Genomic DNA, 18012 nt, shown 5'->3' with positions numbered 1-18012 from the left:
TGAAGGAAGCACGAAGCTTTGTGACACCCAAGTCAGGAAGTGTGATTGTGATGACACATTACCTTCCATTATTGATCCCTAGTTGTTAAATGCTCTACCATGCACACAGCTTAGCCTCACACTATCCCCAAGTCTCCTCCGTTGACCTTTACTGCTGCCTCACAGATAGTGTTATGCTCGTTCAGAGGATATGAAGGATTTGCCAAAAAAAAAAAACTACATTTATGAAAATCTTTCTTGAAGCCTGTCGAATATTTCAGCAAGAGTCATGAAGGAAAGGGCAAGCGAGTCAGTACATGGTGAGACTCCGCTATGGAAAAGAAAATGGCAGTTTATATGTGCATTTTTTAGTTGCGAAATAAGAAAAATAGGATTTCAATCAATTTATTGGGAACGACTATTGTTCTGCACTATTTATGTCTTAATGAAGCTCTTCAACTCAATTCCCATAGTTCCTTGGCACCACGACTTTATGTAAAGCACTTTTTGGGAGTCCTGTATAAAGTTGAGTTGAGTAATGCGCTCAGTTTTTTCATTTTTTTTTTCCCCAAGAGGCAATTTCCCAAATTACGTAATTCTTGATAATAATTGAATTCATACTTATGCAAATCTTCATGGAAAAGTTTGTCATGAGAGCAAAAAACGGTTATTTTCCAAAGGTGTGCGACCACCTGGTTGACTCCTTGTGTCTGTTTTCATTCTGGCCCTCATGGTTCTGATGATGTCTACAAACTTGTTCCGTGTTTACGTGCCGCAGTGCTGGAATGATTGTCCTTTACATCTTTCCCGACTCGCTATTCCTCAATGGGATGAAGCCGTTGAGGGTGAGACTGATTCCTCCTTGGTTTTAGGTGGTTATTTGTCACCATGTGGTTTGAGGAATTGATTTTCTCCCTCACGCTACATTGATGAAACCCCTCCAGGGGAGTCCTCTGGGAATTCATCTCGCACTGATAACTTTGAGCTATCTTATCTGGTCACTGTTCAAACATGACTGAATGCTCAGATTTGCTTCAGGTGTTTGTCTCTTCATGAGTCTGTTTCTTCTTGTTTTTGTTTTCAAGGTTAAACTCTGATTGATGCTCCAGATTTGCGCGACTGTGTTGGGAAAAAAAAATCTTTTCACATTTATTTTGCGCGATGGTAATTGACAATTGTCTAGCAAGCTATGGCTTTACAGGTTTTATATCTTTATTTAGCAGCAGGGACTCAGAATGGATCACAGGTTAATTTTTGGTGGGTTTCTGAAAGCTGAAGTAAAATGCTGGAAAGTCTTTGTCCTGTGGATCCTTTCAAAGTCTGGATTTGGAGATTTCAAAATGTATTCCTTAAAAAGGTCATTTGTGCAATAGTCTTACAAATGCCAATGATCCAATAATCCATGTTACAAAATTGTATTTGTAGACATTGACAGCTTTTTAATTGTGATATTGTTATGAATGGAGACGGATGTTTATTATCGTGTATCAAGTATATTATTACACAATCTTCATGGTCATACTTAGCAAATTAGATATCTTATTCGATGTGTATGGGCTTGAAAACCTCCAGAATAGATCTGCAGGTTGTAATAGGTACGTTTTATTGAGTAACTTTTATGAACAGAAGTCTCCTCCCTCTCATTTTGCAAGCATTTGACTAAGTTAAAAGTTCACGTGAACCTTAAAAACAATCCCTGATTTGAATTTGGGCTCACCCTGGCAGCTCATTATGAAGAGGTCCACAGGGCATGGATTCTCAATTTGTCATGCTGCTTTGAACTGTCACTATTCTTAGGACGGTGCAAAGATCATAAACCAGTAAAACTTCAGAGCACAGGATGCGGCTGAGGGTGACTAAGCACAGCGGAGGCCCCCCACCACTCCTCCTCACCACCAGTCACTACACACACCGGCCTGCAGTCAACACTATCTTATCTCGGAAAGGGGCAAGTCTGGGCTGGCTGGTAGGAAAGCAAACCCACATGGCCTCAGCGGGAACCTGCCCGTGCCTTTTTCGTTGTGAAACATGATAAACAAATCCTTTTAAATTGTCTTCTTCTTTGAATTCAAATTCACAAGAACAGCCAGGAGACAATCAGAGAGCGGAATTCCATGAAATGTTTATTTGGCCAAATCAGTTCAGTTTGTACTTATTCAGTTTTCGTGAAAATAATTTATGCGAATTAAGGCGAGTGCTATTGCTTCTTAGTAAACCTGTTGAAATTGAACAAGTCCAAAGCAGCATTAAAAACTATTTTCCTATATGATTTTTTTTTTTTGGACAGCTATGACATTACATGTGGAAAGAACATCCTCCCTTTAAAATGACACAAACCATTCATTCGGAATAGGATTGTATTTTAGGATTGTATATATATATATATATATATATATATATATATATATACTACAAAATTTTTCTACTACTATTTTTTAGGCTTTTAACAGGTATTTACTTGAATAATATATTGTAATGTTTGAAAAAAATACAACTGAGTTAATTTAGTTAAAATATTTAATTTCGTTAAATTTTTAGAAGATTTATCTTGAGTTGACTATTTAATTTTGACAGCCCTATATATATATATATATATATATATATATATATATATATATACATACATATATATATATGTATATATATATATATGTATATATATATATATGTATATATATACATATATATATATATATATATAAATAATTGCATTTCAGCCAAGCGCTTACGGTGAAACTATACTTAAGCAAGGAAAGGATGAGAAGGAATGAGAATATGTATCCACTTTTTCTGTTCAGGTTGTTGGGTGAGCTGCAGCGTATCCCTGCTGACTTTGGGTGAAAGGCAGACTACATCCTGTACTGGTCCCCAGTCAATCTCAAAGCATATATACGGTAGAGAGACAGACAACCTTATTGAGAACGCCGCCTGCGCAGAAGTCAGGCGAATAGACCACTATGTCATCAGTGGCTATACAAATAACACATTTATTTGTGAATTGGTGCACCCTGTACAAATCAAGTTAAAAAAATAAAATGAAAATTCAATGTGTCTCAAGAGATGATGACCGGCAGTAGAATCTGTGATTTATCAATAATAAATACTTTTAAAAAAAAAATGAAATCCCAATATATAAAATAATTTATGGTAATGTTTTGTTTTTTGGCTCAGGAGAGTTTGTTGAAATTGCTCAGCAACAAATTTTGTTGGCCTTACAATTTAACTGCAGTCTTTCATTAACATGTCAATTATCATCTTGTAGACTGACACACATTTTATAGACTTTCGAATTAAAAATTCCCTTACCCCCCCCCTCCCCCCCCAATCATGTTTTCCAGTGTGTAAAAGAGCACAAGACCGGACCTGCAGCCATACGATCCATCAGCATTAGTCGCACACAGTCTCCAGACTAAACACACTCTCATTACGAGGGCTTCCAAGTGCCTGGAGCGCTCTTCCTCCACAAGTTTATTAACACAAGACACAAGTCACAATACAACCTGAAGAGTGTTGGATTCGTATGGAAAGCAACATTTGGATGTTGCCACTGCTGCTGCCATATAATTAAAGGATTTAAATGAGCCCTGCTCAGGGATGACGCTGCAATATGATTACTGTGGAACATGTTGTACAGTGTAAGCTGCGAGATGATGTCATCTCATTCTGACCACTGCACTGTCATGGCTTTGTAGGCGCTCGGAGCAGAGAAATGCAGGAAATACTTGTGAGGCTTTCTCACAGAACAGTCAAAACACTTGTCACCTTTACAGAGACACTGCACTTTTAGTTTTATATTCAGTCTCTTTATTTAGTTATAGATTCACTCGAGCTTCATAATATTTATGTTGGATTTTCTCACATGTAGGAGTTAAGTTTACTTTTGAGTATGCAAGAGTTATAGTTCCAACTAAATATAGAAAGAAAAAAAAAAGACAGGATTTGTGAGGAAGCTGAACTTTCCTGAGAGGGTTCCCAATCGGTGCTAGCGTCTCTGCCTCCAAGTCGAGAAGTTCTGGGTTTGAATCTTTGCTCAGGTCAAATAATATGAAGTTTGGATGTTCTCCCTGCGTTTATATGACTTTTCTCCAGATATTCCAGCGTCCTCATCAAACATTCCTTTGGTTAAAATTGAAGACTAAATTGTCCAGGTGTGACTGTGAGTGTAAATGTTTGTCTCCAGGAGCTTTTCCATTCCAGGTTTCAGATAAACCGGTGCCGTACCACCCCGGCCTCAATTGACCTGGCTGGGCTCTCTGTTGCTTCTCCATTACAGCAGCCTTCAATGGATTGGGGCGGGACCAACTGAATTGTGTAAACCTCCACCGTGACTGCACACCCCCAGCATGCGGGGATGGTCGAGTCTCGGCCACTGACTAGTTTTACGGCAGTTCAAAAATAAATTGCAGTTGCACGATGTGGCGACATCGCAAATTATAGCCCGTCAAATGCACAGAAGCTTTCACACAGGCGAAAAATCCATTTCTGGGTTTAAGTGAGGGAGACACAGTTCACCCACTGGCCAGCCCCAAGACATAAAAATACAGTATGTACAATGCACATGTATTGTGTTTTACAGCGATACACAATTTTATACGTGTGTCTAGATGAAATAAATGAAGCTTTGCATGTCCCCGGATTCGATTTGTTTCTTGACTGATACCATGAAGCTTGTGATGACCCTAAAGAGGAAAGTGGATATTTTGAAAAACGGGGCTTGCTTTCATTCACTAGAATAGACCCGATCAGGAGTCTTTGACTTGAATGTATGTGGAAATGTGTGCATGCCTCACTTTTTTTTTTTTTTTGCCACAAACTTAAATTATTTCATCCACTGGTATGCTACGTGAAATTGTAAACATGGTTAAGTATTGCTGGAAGGCACAATGTGTAATTTACATACTGCATTTTTATGATTTAGGATTAGCATGAGCCAACCAACAAAATGGCTCCAAGGGAAATGTATTTCTTCACAGTTAGCATTGGAATCACGACTCTGTTTTTAGTCTGAAATAGACCATAAAAACAAACATACTGCATCTAGTGGGGCAGTGCAGTAATATAATATATAAAATAAAATGCAATAAAATAAATACATTTTGCAAAACTGACATCCTGTCTTCAAACAGCAGGCAACTTTAGACAACAAATGCGGTCTGCATGTGAATTGTTTCAAAGTATTCTAGTACTAGCCTGTCCCTGGAGTATAATAATTCTATGTTTTGCATGACCCTGCCAAAGTTTACTGCGGCCATATTTCTGAAGGCATCAGTTTGTGCTGTTTCCGGCTCACTTATACAACATTCGGGTCCACCTTTTCATATGTGTCAGTCCATGAGACTGGAGACTCACATGGGAGTTCCACACAGACTGTCGTAGTATGATTTAACTATGCAGTTAGCGAGGTAATGGCCATTTTTCCGGAGCATTTCTTTTAGCATGCATGACTCCTTAAATAAAATACAATAGCTGAACAGAAGTTATTTGCATGAAATGCTCGAAGAAGCTACCGAGTAACTGACGTTAATAAAATACTGAGCTACTTTGCTTTGATTTTCAAAACAGTTTCCCACTGGAAATGCATTCTCCAGAAATAAAGTATATAGACATATTTCTCAATCAATTAATGAATCAAACAGTAGCTGGACTAGTCTCTTTATCACCCTAAAAATCTTTTTTTTTTTCACTTTACTAAGACAATTTGGCTTGGAATTGCATGCTTCAATTTTTTTGGGAAGAGTTTCACATTCCAAAAAAAGCTAACAATGACTGTAGACTATCTAATGCAGAAATAAATATGTTGCAGTCGACAATGACGTCAGCCATTTGCTTGTGGAAAAAGAAAAAATACAGCAGAGGCACAAGATGCAGCACCACGTATGGGGGAAAACATGGATACTCTATCGACAGACTCAAGATGTTTACCCGCAGTTGTGTTGAGTGCTGGAGATGGATGAAACCAACAACTTAGAAAAATTAGGAAAACGGTAAAGGGCCCATCTCTCACTTTGTCTCTCTCTCTCTCTCACTCTCTCTGTCGCTCCAGCAGATGAACTCACAGTTAAAGGGCCAGTACACGCAACAGCATTACAGGATTTCATTCTGCTACTAGTGCAAATATTTAAATTCTATACACGCTGTACTGGACCTGGTTAAGAATGATTACAAATGTTGTTTTTTTTTAATCTCATGCCTCGTTAAATTATCCAACTCATGTAAGTATTATAACATGATTTTGATCATCACGAAAAAATATGTTCAGTTTCTGTTAAAGAGTTCATAAAAAAAATCTGACCTGATATAACGAGTTGGGTTTCAATCTCCTGTCTGAATTTTGCTTTTATTGCTCAGTTGAAGTAGTGTTTCTCTGTAATGTCATACAGGGGTGGCCTCTCCTGAATCTTACCGATGAATTGCTCTTTCTTACATTCAATGAAATGTAAATCAAGCGTAAAATCACCATGAGCCTTCTTTGAATCCCTTCTTAACTTTGCTGTTTATTGCTTTCATAAATTCCATTTCTTGACTGATGCATTGATCCACTTATAGTCAGTTGTCACTGACTGCTTATGACGGGACTTGTTGTGTCATAACCTTTCATAGCATTTTTTTTTCACAAAAATCCTGGTTAACTTTCCAATTTTAAAACTTCAATTAGCCTGAAGAAATAAATTTATGTTTATGTGAAGGATGCTTCCTATGCATGACTGTTAAACAGGGTGAATGCTAAGAGGCTTTGTCGCAAGTCGTTTACTTCTGATTGTATTTGGCTGTCTGCGAGACGAACATTCCAGCACGGTGTTCAAGCATCAGCTGTTTACATTCACGACAAGCTACTCCACTCTCAAGTATCTGCTAAGCATCAGGCCTTTGAGACACAGAGGCCACATCAAGGAGGTCAACAAAGAACCTAACACCTGGGAGAACCATTTGCATTGAATCGCTGATGCAAAGCGCTAAGGGTGAAGAGTTGTGGGTCGTGAGGGGGAGATTAGAAATGGCCCAATGGCTGCAAAAACTCAAGTGGTGGAACAACAAGTTCCCCACTGCTCCTCATTGTCTTATCTGCGAAAAGAGAGCAAGGGAGACAGCGTGATGTGTGAGGAATGAGCTCATATTGCGACGAGAAGGCTGACATCGGTGCTTTTAGTGTCATCTCGAAGACATGGGCCGAGGCCGTGGCGACTGACTCGTGAACTGTAAATCATCACATTTATAAGACGAGATTGGGTTCCCCACGTGGGCTGTACAGGAGAAGCAATTTGCCTTCTGCGGCGGTTTAACTTCTGGAACCTGTGACTCAAATTCAAACACATGGCAAGTGCGAAGTGCGTCCACCATACGGGGCTTGAGAAATGACACTTCACGCTGTGGGCAATAAACATTGTAACCTGAGCACACAGGATGCTCAAGAATGTGTCTGTCAACTGAAAAGTTCATTTGCGTTTTTAAATGCTACCAAAGCACCTCCTCCACCTCGTCCCCCTCCCGCTCGCCCATTGTGAGGCCATCAGATAGCGGCTTCCAGAAGTCCACACCTGTCTCAGGGCTATGCAGGGGAGATGGATCCATGCATTTTGAACATCAGATAGCCTCCAGCCAGGGTTAGTATTGATCTAACGCTTCACTGGCCCTTTGTGAGTGCACCAGCTGCTTTGAGGGGGCTTTTAGATAAGCAATGCAAAGAGAATTGGTTTGCCTTTTCCAACCTTCCCCAAAACCCTATTTCAATGTTCCTACATGAAAACCATCACTTAATTCAACACTCCATCGCTCGAGCATAAAAAATTAAATAAATCCTCTCCCTTGACATGAGGCAGCAAATAAGCATTTAAGCATCCGCCTTGCGGGGGAGCAACAGAAACGGGGTTGATCACAAATCACATTCTGATAATGTCGTTGATAAAATTTTTACTGTTTAATCATGTTCAATCCGAGAAGCGAAAATGAAAACATGTTTCAGTATACCGGCCACTCTTCTCAAGAGCCTGACCGCACAGGATGAGGCAAATAGGTTGCCGGCATTGCATGCGGCCGACAGGGCAATGAGTCAAATAAATATTGCTACTTTGCGGGAACTAAAACATTGAGCTAAACTTGGACAATGTTTTTGTAGACACTGGCTATTCAACAGAATTGCTGGTACTCAGTTAGAACAGATGCCATGCCTACTCTGTTGTTAGACTGGCATACATACACAAGTCTGAAACTGTTGCGCAGGAACAGGAACAGAGTCAGCTGTCAGAGTCACAAAGGAAATGACTCTTTAGACTACTCTATACTGATTATGAGTCAAATAGATTTATACACATCAATTTTGCCATCTGAATCACTGCTCTGTATTAAATATACAGAACAAAGACAAACAGACATCTGATGGATTATCTTGTTTGACTGGCAGACAATGTGCTGAAGCAACTACACCGCAAAAAGAGAGGAAACTGTATAGATTATGAAACAAGTAGATTTTGTTGATACATTTTTAACTAAATTATACTTCTGGATTATGTATAAAATCCATTGGAATTCAACAAAAACTGTCAGTCCACCAAATGACAATAAAAGTGGGCGTGTGCCAGCCACGCCCAGTTGAGGTGTCGACCAACACAAACAGGTACTAAAACCAGAGTATGTTTTGCATTATATTGTTTATGGGATGATTTGATTTATAGAACAATGTTATTACCATCTAAATTACTATTTTGTATCCAATACAAGATTCCTACATGTTGGTTTATTAGAGTTCTTTCGACAATGGTTACATACCCCGAATGTGTATGTCGACTCATGCCGTAGTATTATCTCTTAGCTGCTTTAATAAAGTAGTAATATGTGTATGAAAAACACTTGTAGGCCATGAATATCAAACAATCAAATGTAAAACAGTAAATACGACATTGCCTTCTCGTATAGTGTGACAACGTATTTATAAGGGGCTTTATCACGAGGCTTTTGTAACCTTGAATCGTCATAGGTGCCGATCGTTGTTAACTGAAGACCTATTGTGATTAAATGGTGGCCAATTGATCCACTTGGGATCAATTTCTGTATCGCGGATAAACAACTCTGCGGAATTCAGATAACCATGACAGTAAGACTATATGGTGAAGTGTCAAAAACAAAAATTGTACTGGCACCAATTTGTAAAAAAAAAAATAAAAAAAATAAAAATAAAATCAACAGGTTTTACTTCAAGAAAATGAAAAGATGTTTCAGCATTCTGCTTGATAACAGAGGCAGTCAGGTGGGTGAAGGGACGGGGGTGGGGTTGCGTTGCATGAGGCAGACATGGCGACCAGCCCCTCCCGCGGATGACTCATAGGGCTGCATGAGCTGACACCACACCTCATTCACAACCAATAATGAGCCATGCTAATGAGCAGGACAGCCACCCTGCATGCTCATCATTAAGCAGGCTAGTGATTCATGCGTCCAGCCTGGAAGCATCATAAAGAGATAAGGCGAGGGCGGCAATAGGCATAGATCACAAAAGGCCCCTCCACTCATTTTCCCTGATCCTTATCTTTAGGATATTTAATAAGCTTTTTAACAAGTAAGAATTGGACCAGAATTCCCCTGATATGTGGAATATGCTTGCAACCATGTGTGATTTGAATGAGACTACTAAAAATAATAATTAAATTAGACCTCTTGACATACAGTCTGTCCTATGAACCTTAATCAGCATCATCATTAGGAATAATTTCAACCCTTTTTTTTGAGAGAGAGAGAACAGCATGGGAAATGATCTCAGCATTTTTCGCCCATGTTGCAGCCCCCTTTTTATCTGTACGCCACGCCCCTCCCTCAATATGCTCTCCCTGACCGCCTCGGTAGAGACACTCCTAAGCCCCAGCTGGGGGGAAATAAGGTGGCAGAGTGTGCATGGGGGGGGGTTTCAAAGGGGTAAGTGATTGCCCTCTAGGGGACGCAGCAGAGAGAAAAGAGAGGCGCGCCTTATCGGCCCAGCCTCCAATAGCACGGCTGGCTACCACCCAGGGCCTGCAGACAGAGAATGGGGGAAGGGGTCATTGGATGGGGTACAAGAGTAGCCAAATAAATGCTGCTCACTCTTGAAACAGCAAATGTCAACAGGCCAAGGCTGCACATGACGCATTGAAAAAAAGCTGTGTTATGTGTGTGAGTTTTTGTTTTTTTTAAAGAGATTACATAAATACACACGAAACTAAAAGCTTTACGAAAGGGTGAGGGTGAATTCAGATGGAGCTGTGGATTCTGAGTTTTGGGTCATTTATTATTTTGAACATTAAGTACATGTAATCAATACATGAATCATTAATCAATCAATAAAATATTACATAATGACGGAAGTCAGCCAGCATTTCGGTATCTGTGTATGTTTTTACGATGAACCAAAATAAGATTGTCTGGTTTGGTGTACCATAACCAGCAGGCTTTCAGACATCAAAACATTGATGGGCAAAAATGTTCTAAAATTAAACAGCAATAAAACTGAACTCCTCCTCTTCACTGGACCCAAAGCTCTCCTTCCCTCTATCCAGAACTTCTCCCTCCTTATCGACGGTCACACGGTCACCCACTCCCCCTGTGCCCAACATTGGTATCATAATGGACTCCACCCTCTCGTTCCAATCTCATATCAGCCACATCACTAAAACATCCTTTTTCCACCTGTGAAACATTGCACGCCTCCGTCCCTCCCTCTTCCACACCACAGCCGAGAATTCATTCTTGCATATTGCTTCCAGACTCCACGACTGCAATATCCTCTTCATCGGACTTCCCCCCACTCATCTCCAAAAACTGCAACATTGTATCCAATACAAAGTTTTTCTACTGACCTACAAGTCCCTCCGTAAACTGGTCCAAATCCTTACCTCTGTGACTTCCGGCAACAACACTGTCCCACACGCCCCAGCCGCTGTGCTGACTACACGCTCATCAGCCGCTCAAAACGGCATACCCAGTGGGACCGAGCCTTGCCTCCACCCTCTCGAACTCACTCCCACAACTCATCAGGAACTTAAGACTCTTTAGAAATGTCGAATATCTTCGCAAAACCCACCTGTTCAAAGTGAAAAATATCTTTTGTTTCATTGGCGCACTTTAAACTATGCTATTACAAGTTAATAACACACCATGCACTCACATGTATTGATTTGATCTATAATTGTTGCATTTTAGAATTGTGGGATTCGTCATATATCTTTTGGACTCAACAGAGGCCTCCATTGACTACCCTTGTGGGGTGCCGCGGAAACATTCGCTCGATTCTCAAATCCTTACTTTATTGCATGTTACCCAACTTTACTGACAAAGACACTCAGTCAAATATAGATATCTAGCTAAAATAACCCATTCAAAGTTTAATAAACACTTATTTATTAATGTGAAAACAACTATTCAAAAGCAACCTGGCCCTGTACTTGCCCCTTTAAACCAGCAACAACTGAAACCAAGCGTTTTCTATAACTGGCAATGAGTCTTTCACATCTCTGGGGAGATATTTTCGCCTACTATTCCTCGCAGAATTACTATAATTCAGGAACACTGAAGGAATTTCTTACATAAATGACCTACTTAGGGTCATGCAACCACAATTCAATCTGATTCAAGTCCGGACTTTTAAATGTTTAAAATATGACTTGATGTGTGCTTTATCTTGAAGTCATGAACTGATAGCTACGTATTCTCCCTCAGGATTTTCTAATTAAGAGCAGAATTCATGATTCCTTTTATCACAACAAGTCATCCAGGTCGTGAAGTATGAAAGCAGCCCCAGAGCATCGCGCAACCACCATCATGTGAGATGTGTGATTGATGTATGCTATTTTTCTTTTTCTGAAATGCTGTTATTTACGCTAGAGCTATCGAGACACACACCTTTTAAAAGTTCAACTGGTTCTAGCAGTTGTTTAGATGGTGTCCTGGGTTCCTCTGTGAACTTCTGGCAGAGTCACAGCTGAGGTCTTGGGGTAATTTTGGTAGGTCTACTGTTCCATGTTTTCTACATTTCTGGATAATGAGCTCTAGTTTTAAGATATACAAGTCACACCTGAGTATATGTCACGTGAGCTGCCAAACTATCAAATGAATGTGACCTTTAAGCTGAAAAATATTGTATGGTTATACTTGTACTATATATCACTGCCTCGTTTCAACTGATAACTCTAAAAAATCTTTGCTTCGTTTTCTTCGGGTTCAGATTGATGTCTTTTTTTTTTTTTACTTTGGATCTCTCCAAAGCTGATTTTGCATTTGTCTTTTTTCTTAGATAGTTGCTTTTATTTGAATTTTCAGCTGTGACATTTTGACATATTTTGGTTAACTTCATTTTGTCAGACACATTCTCTTTAAGTGATTTCTTGATTGAACGAGTCTCTGAGTTAATCAGGCGTGGTTAAGGCAAGTGAAAATGAATTCACCTCTCCAAAAAATTTAGCCATAGTTAATCATGATTTAACAAGGGAGGCAAGTAGCCTAATTTTCCACACAGGGCCAGGTAGTTTAGGAATATTTTTAGCTGAATAGATAAAATTTCCATTTAATATCTGCAATTCATGTTTTCCTGGGCTATCTTCAACTGATATTTACATTTGTTTGGTGAGCTTAAACACTCGAGGCTCTATTCTGGTCGACAGGTCCTTGTGTAAAAGCAGACATTTCTTCACCCTCTAGTTGCAGGCTTTGGTGGCTGCAAATACACTGCATATACTAATTATTCACCTGTTTATATTTGACTTGTTCTTAGCTCTTGTCAACTTTTTTCATCATTAGTGAGCATTATATGAATATTAATGACATAAGACAGACATATATGTAGTAGCTCTACGTGTCCGTAAAATTGTAGTTAATCCAGATCCAAAGGTTTTGCTACTTCTGTGAACTGTACCTGTGCTAAGTCCAAATCATGCCTCTCATATTTCACTTTTCGCAATTTATTGAACCATTGAATCATCGCAGGATCAATGGGGTATTTTTCTCTTTTAATTTGTCATGATTTTCAGTGATTAGTGCCTGAATTCCAATAACTACATGCAATCCCATGTCTCAGACAAACACTGACTATGTTTACATACAGTCAATATTCGGGTTAGGGACAAAATTCTGATTTCCCAGTCTTTCAGAATAACCAGGGTATTATGATCGGCATATACATGTGCACATGCTTGGGTTAGAAAAGGGCGTGATATTCTGAATTTATATGGTTTTTAAAACAAAAACAAATCCGGCCAATATTCTGGGTTGTAAAGGTTTCCTGACTGCATGTAAACATGGTCAATTTAGTTCTGATCCACAATATGCCTGCTGCATTAAAAACACATTAAAAAAAAATATCGGTAAGCCCAAATAATACCATTCACTCAATTGTGCTCATCGGGCTTTTTGACTTTTCACTCACACTCTCTTTTTATATTTTGCATAATTACTTGGTGAATTATACATGAATCTTAAGGACAAAAATCAGTTCAGTGGGTGTTTCTAGGAATTTGGTGGTGATTCTAATTATTTAATAGTCCTTATGGGCAAGGGAAAACCATCCCAAAAATCCACTTGCATAAATAGTACATTATTTGACTTTTTCACTTTCATTCAATATTGTGATATTTTTATTAGTTTCCCCCTTGTTTATCAATTCATTATTATGCAGAACGTTTGCATCTCCAAATTTGGTGAAGATCCAAATTAGGATTGTTAAATGGGAGAACCATTCTGTGTTTGCATGCTTTAACTCACCACATGTGCATCAATCCATGTGTAAATCAAAGCATATACTCACTTCTATGTATTTGACCCATATTCTTCCTTAATTAAAATGTGCAAATAGAACGTTACATGGAACACTTTTGGGAGAGAGGGAAAAAAAAACGACCTGAAAAAAATACTGTACTACTGACCTACTTCTTTCCCTCTATTGCAGACACGCGCACACAAACACACAAACATGAAAGAAACGTCAACAAAATAGATTAGCTGGGACAATAACACTTGGTTAGATGCATTTGAGGGAAAAGGAGCTGATCCAAGATAACAGACATCACTGTAGTTCCGTTTTTTAAACCACACAAGCATGTAGACGTGTAACATGCATTCAGCGCATCCAGGCGTCTGCAACAGTGTCCAAGCGCCACCTTCAGTATCCATCCTGAGGGAGAGGAAGAAAGAAAAAGCAAATAATCACATCAGTTTGCTGCACAAACATCTGCATACACGTCTTGTATATTTACTACAAAAAAAAAACTCAAACCAAAATCGAGAAGCCATTCAAAATTTTCCCCAAATTTACGCACGCTGAAGCTGCGTGGTGGTCATTTTGCTGTGTTTATTGCGCTCGACTGTGCCGAAGTGTTGGCCCAGTCACTGCGTAGCCCCACCAACCCCCTCTTCTCATCCTCCTCCTCCTCCTCTTCCACTCCGACAGGGAGGACTAAAAGGGTTAAGAGGAGTCTTGGATGGAGTCTGTTGGGCGGGGATTAAGCGTCGTGATTGGATGGCGCTCCGTGACGTAGGCGGCACGAAAAAGCCGATAACTAGTTAAGAAGGCAGTTTAGAAGTCTGCAAAAAGAGTGCAGAGCTTGAGACGCGCGCGTTTGGACGCCTTAAAAAAAGACCGGTGCCCAGACACCAGAGAAAGGGGAAATAGAGAGAAAAAGAGAGGACGCAGCCGGGGCTGACTAAGTGTTGAGAGGTGTTGGGGTGGCACCATGGTGCAACACACCGACAACAGCGAGACGGACGGGAGCATGTCACGGGAGGCGACGGACTCGGAGGAGAGTGAATTTATGGCGTGCAGCCCGGTGGCCATCAACCCGGACTGGTGCAAGACCGCCACGGGCCACATCAAGAGACCCATGAACGCATTCATGGTGTGGTCCAAGATCGAGCGGAGAAAGATCATGGAGCAGTCGCCGGACATGCACAACGCCGAGATCTCCAAGCGGCTCGGCAAGCGGTGGAAGATGCTGAAGGACAGCGAGAAGATCCCGTTCATACGGGAAGCCGAGCGGCTCCGGCTCAAACACATGGCCGACTACCCCGACTACAAGTACAGACCCAAGAAGAAACCAAAGCTCGACAGCTCCAAGTCGTCGTCGGCGCCGTCACCGGAGAAGTGCGGCAAAATGGCAAAGACCCCCAGCAAGAAGTGCAGCAAGATTAAGACCAAGAGCGGCCCCAAATCCTCGCACGGCTACGCGGACGAGTGCGGCGGCGTGTTCCCGGCTTTCAAGGCCGCCAAAGTGATCAAGAGCGAGCCCAGCGACGAGGAGGAGGACGACGACGACTACGAGGAGGACTACCATATGCACCACCACATGCACCGCCACCACCGGGTCGGGGGGATTAAGGAGGAGCGCCTGAGGCCGTACAACGTCGCCAAAGTGCCCGCCAGCCCCACACTGAGCTCCTCGGCCGAGTCGGAGGGGGCGAGCATGTACGAGGAGCTGCGCGGCTCTTCCACCAACACCTCCACCACCAACAGACTCTTTTACAACATCAAGAACATTTCCAAGCAGAGCACATTGCACGCTGCTTCCCTCTCACCAGCATCCTCCAGGTCGGTCTCCACGTCCTCCTCCTCTTCTTCCTCATCCAGCAGCTCCTCCTCCGGCGAGGACGCGGACGATTTGCTGTTTGACTTTAGTTTGAATTTCGCCCCCAGCGCCTCTGGCTCGGAGTTGGGCAACCCCAATTCAGGGAACCTGTCGTTGTCCCTTGTGGATAAAGACCTGGACTCGTTTAGCGAGGGCAGCCTGGGCTCACACTTTGAGTTCCCAGACTATTGCACGCCTGAACTCAGTGAGATGATCGCAGGGGACTGGCTGGAGGCCAACTTTTCCGACCTGGTCTTTACATACTGATTTAACGAGTAATAATACAGAGGGGAGAAATTCAATGAAACGTTTGTCCTGATCAAGTTGTCCATAAAGAACTCTGCCTCCCTCCTATTTTTTTGGAGGGTGGTCCTGTGTTTCAGGACCATGAGGCAAGTTGAGGTTTGAGATGCTTAAGAAGATGGTAGCAAAAAATGTAAAAAAAACAAACAAACACAAGTCTGCAGACTTTTTTTAAATTGTTATCTGGCAGCATGACAGGGTTTTATGGATTTTTCCCTGACACATACCGGGGGGAAAACATGAACTTCTATGCATCTTATCCTCTTTTTAGACAAACTGCAGGGAGACGAAACTTGTGGACTGACTCGAAGCAAATCTGTGAACTGTTCAGGATGTTATTTTACCAGAGAAAAAAAAAACCCGCACGGTTTCTGTAATTTCTAAATCAAATGTTTTTTTGTTTTTTTTGTAACTGGTTCCGTTTACCTCCTCCTTGTTTGGATAAATTTGACAAACCTCAGCAGTGTACACACAACACGTGGAGGAAACATTTTGATACATGACAGACCTCATCTTTTTAAAAGAAAAAGTAAGATATTTTCAGGCATATTTTTGTACAGTCGAAAGGGAATGTTCTTACTGTGCTTTCAGTGAGTTTCAGGCACTTCTTCCCTTTATCCTTTTTTGTTTTGTTTTTACGCATGCAAGGGAGTCCTGGTTTTAAGGATTAAGTTAAATTAAAACTTGCATCAAAAATGCCTTGTGATTTTTCAACTAGGTTTTTTTGTACAGTTGTAGAGCAGATTTGTTGAGTATTTGTAGACAATACAATGGCGTCATGGGGGATACACATACCTCAGAGCTGGAACTAGTTTCAAGATTGTATATGTACTGTAATATAGTAAAGTTAGGAGTTTATGTATATCATACTCGTGATATGTGGATGGGTCCCGATCGCAGGTGTGAAACTGGATTTTTTGGTATTTCTATGGCACATACTGTTTTTTCGCCCCTCTCATTTTTTGTGCAATATAATACTCTTTAAGAAACAGACCATCAACAATTGTAGCAAGTGATGGGAAAAATTTGAACAGACTTGTGCACTGTCGACATCGTCTCATGTTATGATGCTGAAGCCTGTCCGGGCAGACAAAGAATAAAAACAAATCAGCTGGAACTGATGCAAAACAAGTTCGTATGGCCTGTGGTGTGATACATACAAACACATTTTTGAATGTTATTGGAAATAATAGTGGGTTGGGAGGCGGGGGGGACAAACCAGTTGACACGACGATTACTTCTGCAAAAGGGCATGGTGTGATACAGCGGTGGTCAAAGCAAGCAAAAAAATACATTCCACACTCCTGTTTCATTAAATGAAACTTTATTTTAAAACTGAAGACTGCCTTCTTTTTTTATCATGAACCATAAACCTGTATTTTTTATTTCTTGCACTTAAAAAAGCAGTTTATTTTTATGTGAGTCTCATATATAAAGTCTGTTTGATAAAAGAAAAAAAAAGGTTTTGGAGTATGACTTAATTATATGCCGAGGCGTTTTTTTTTCTTGTTGGAAGCTCTGGGCAGTAGTTACTTCACATTCCGAGTGTGAACCTGTCATCTTTTTTGAATAAATAACAACCTACCACCATAGACTGTCCTTTCAGTTTGTGAATATATGTATATGTACACAACTGTGTTATATGTTTTGAAAAAGGATGTGTTAACAGTATGATGCCTAGTTTGTTTTTAGGCAGCTACTGTGAGAAATGGATGGGCTCAAACTAACATGTGATTTCACATTTAATAAAAAAAAAAAAAAAAAAGACGGAAAAAAAAATGAATGAAAGCAAACCGCCTAACTCCAGTGTTGAAACTGATTTACTTGCACAATGTGTCCAGTTTGAAAGTGGCTGCTGCGCCTTTAAGAAATTGAATCGCCCGCTTGCTGGCGCTCAGCGACGCGATTGGTGGGCTCGGTGGTCCCCTTGGAGACGAAGCTGGAAACAGGAGCCGCTTCCCCCACCCTCTTCCCTCCCCCTACACAGCATGTGGGAGCACTCAGTGTATCTGGCTTCCATTCAGAAAAGTAGCTCGCCGCTTGAGAGATGTGCAAAAAAAAAAAAAAAAGGCATCACATCTGACATATGTTCACTCTGAGATAAACATTTGCACTTATTCCAAGCAGATGTCTAATCTATAAAAATGTGTTGTTAGGA

The 18012-nt window shown here is 40.7% G+C and overlaps 1 protein-coding gene across 1 annotated transcript; it reads left to right on the top strand.

Moving 5' to 3' along the window:
* Positions 1–14507: 14507 nt before the first annotated feature.
* On the top strand, positions 14508–17444 carry sox11a (SRY-box transcription factor 11a). The gene has a single exon (XM_088316268.1). The coding sequence runs from the start codon at positions 14664–14666 to the stop codon at positions 15816–15818; it is 1155 nt and encodes a 384-aa protein (XP_088172394.1). The 5' UTR covers positions 14508–14663; the 3' UTR covers positions 15819–17444.
* The last annotated feature ends 568 nt before the right edge of the window (positions 17445–18012 follow it).

Source organism: Idiotropiscis lumnitzeri, chromosome 1, assembly GCF_059441095.1.
Source record: "Idiotropiscis lumnitzeri isolate Australia: NSW breed Sydney's pygmy pipehorse chromosome 1, RoL_Ilum_1.0, whole genome shotgun sequence".
In the NCBI taxonomy this organism is placed as follows: Eukaryota; Metazoa; Chordata; class Actinopteri; order Syngnathiformes; family Syngnathidae; genus Idiotropiscis; species Idiotropiscis lumnitzeri.
This window is presented reverse-complemented; position numbering and strand designations above follow the sequence as displayed.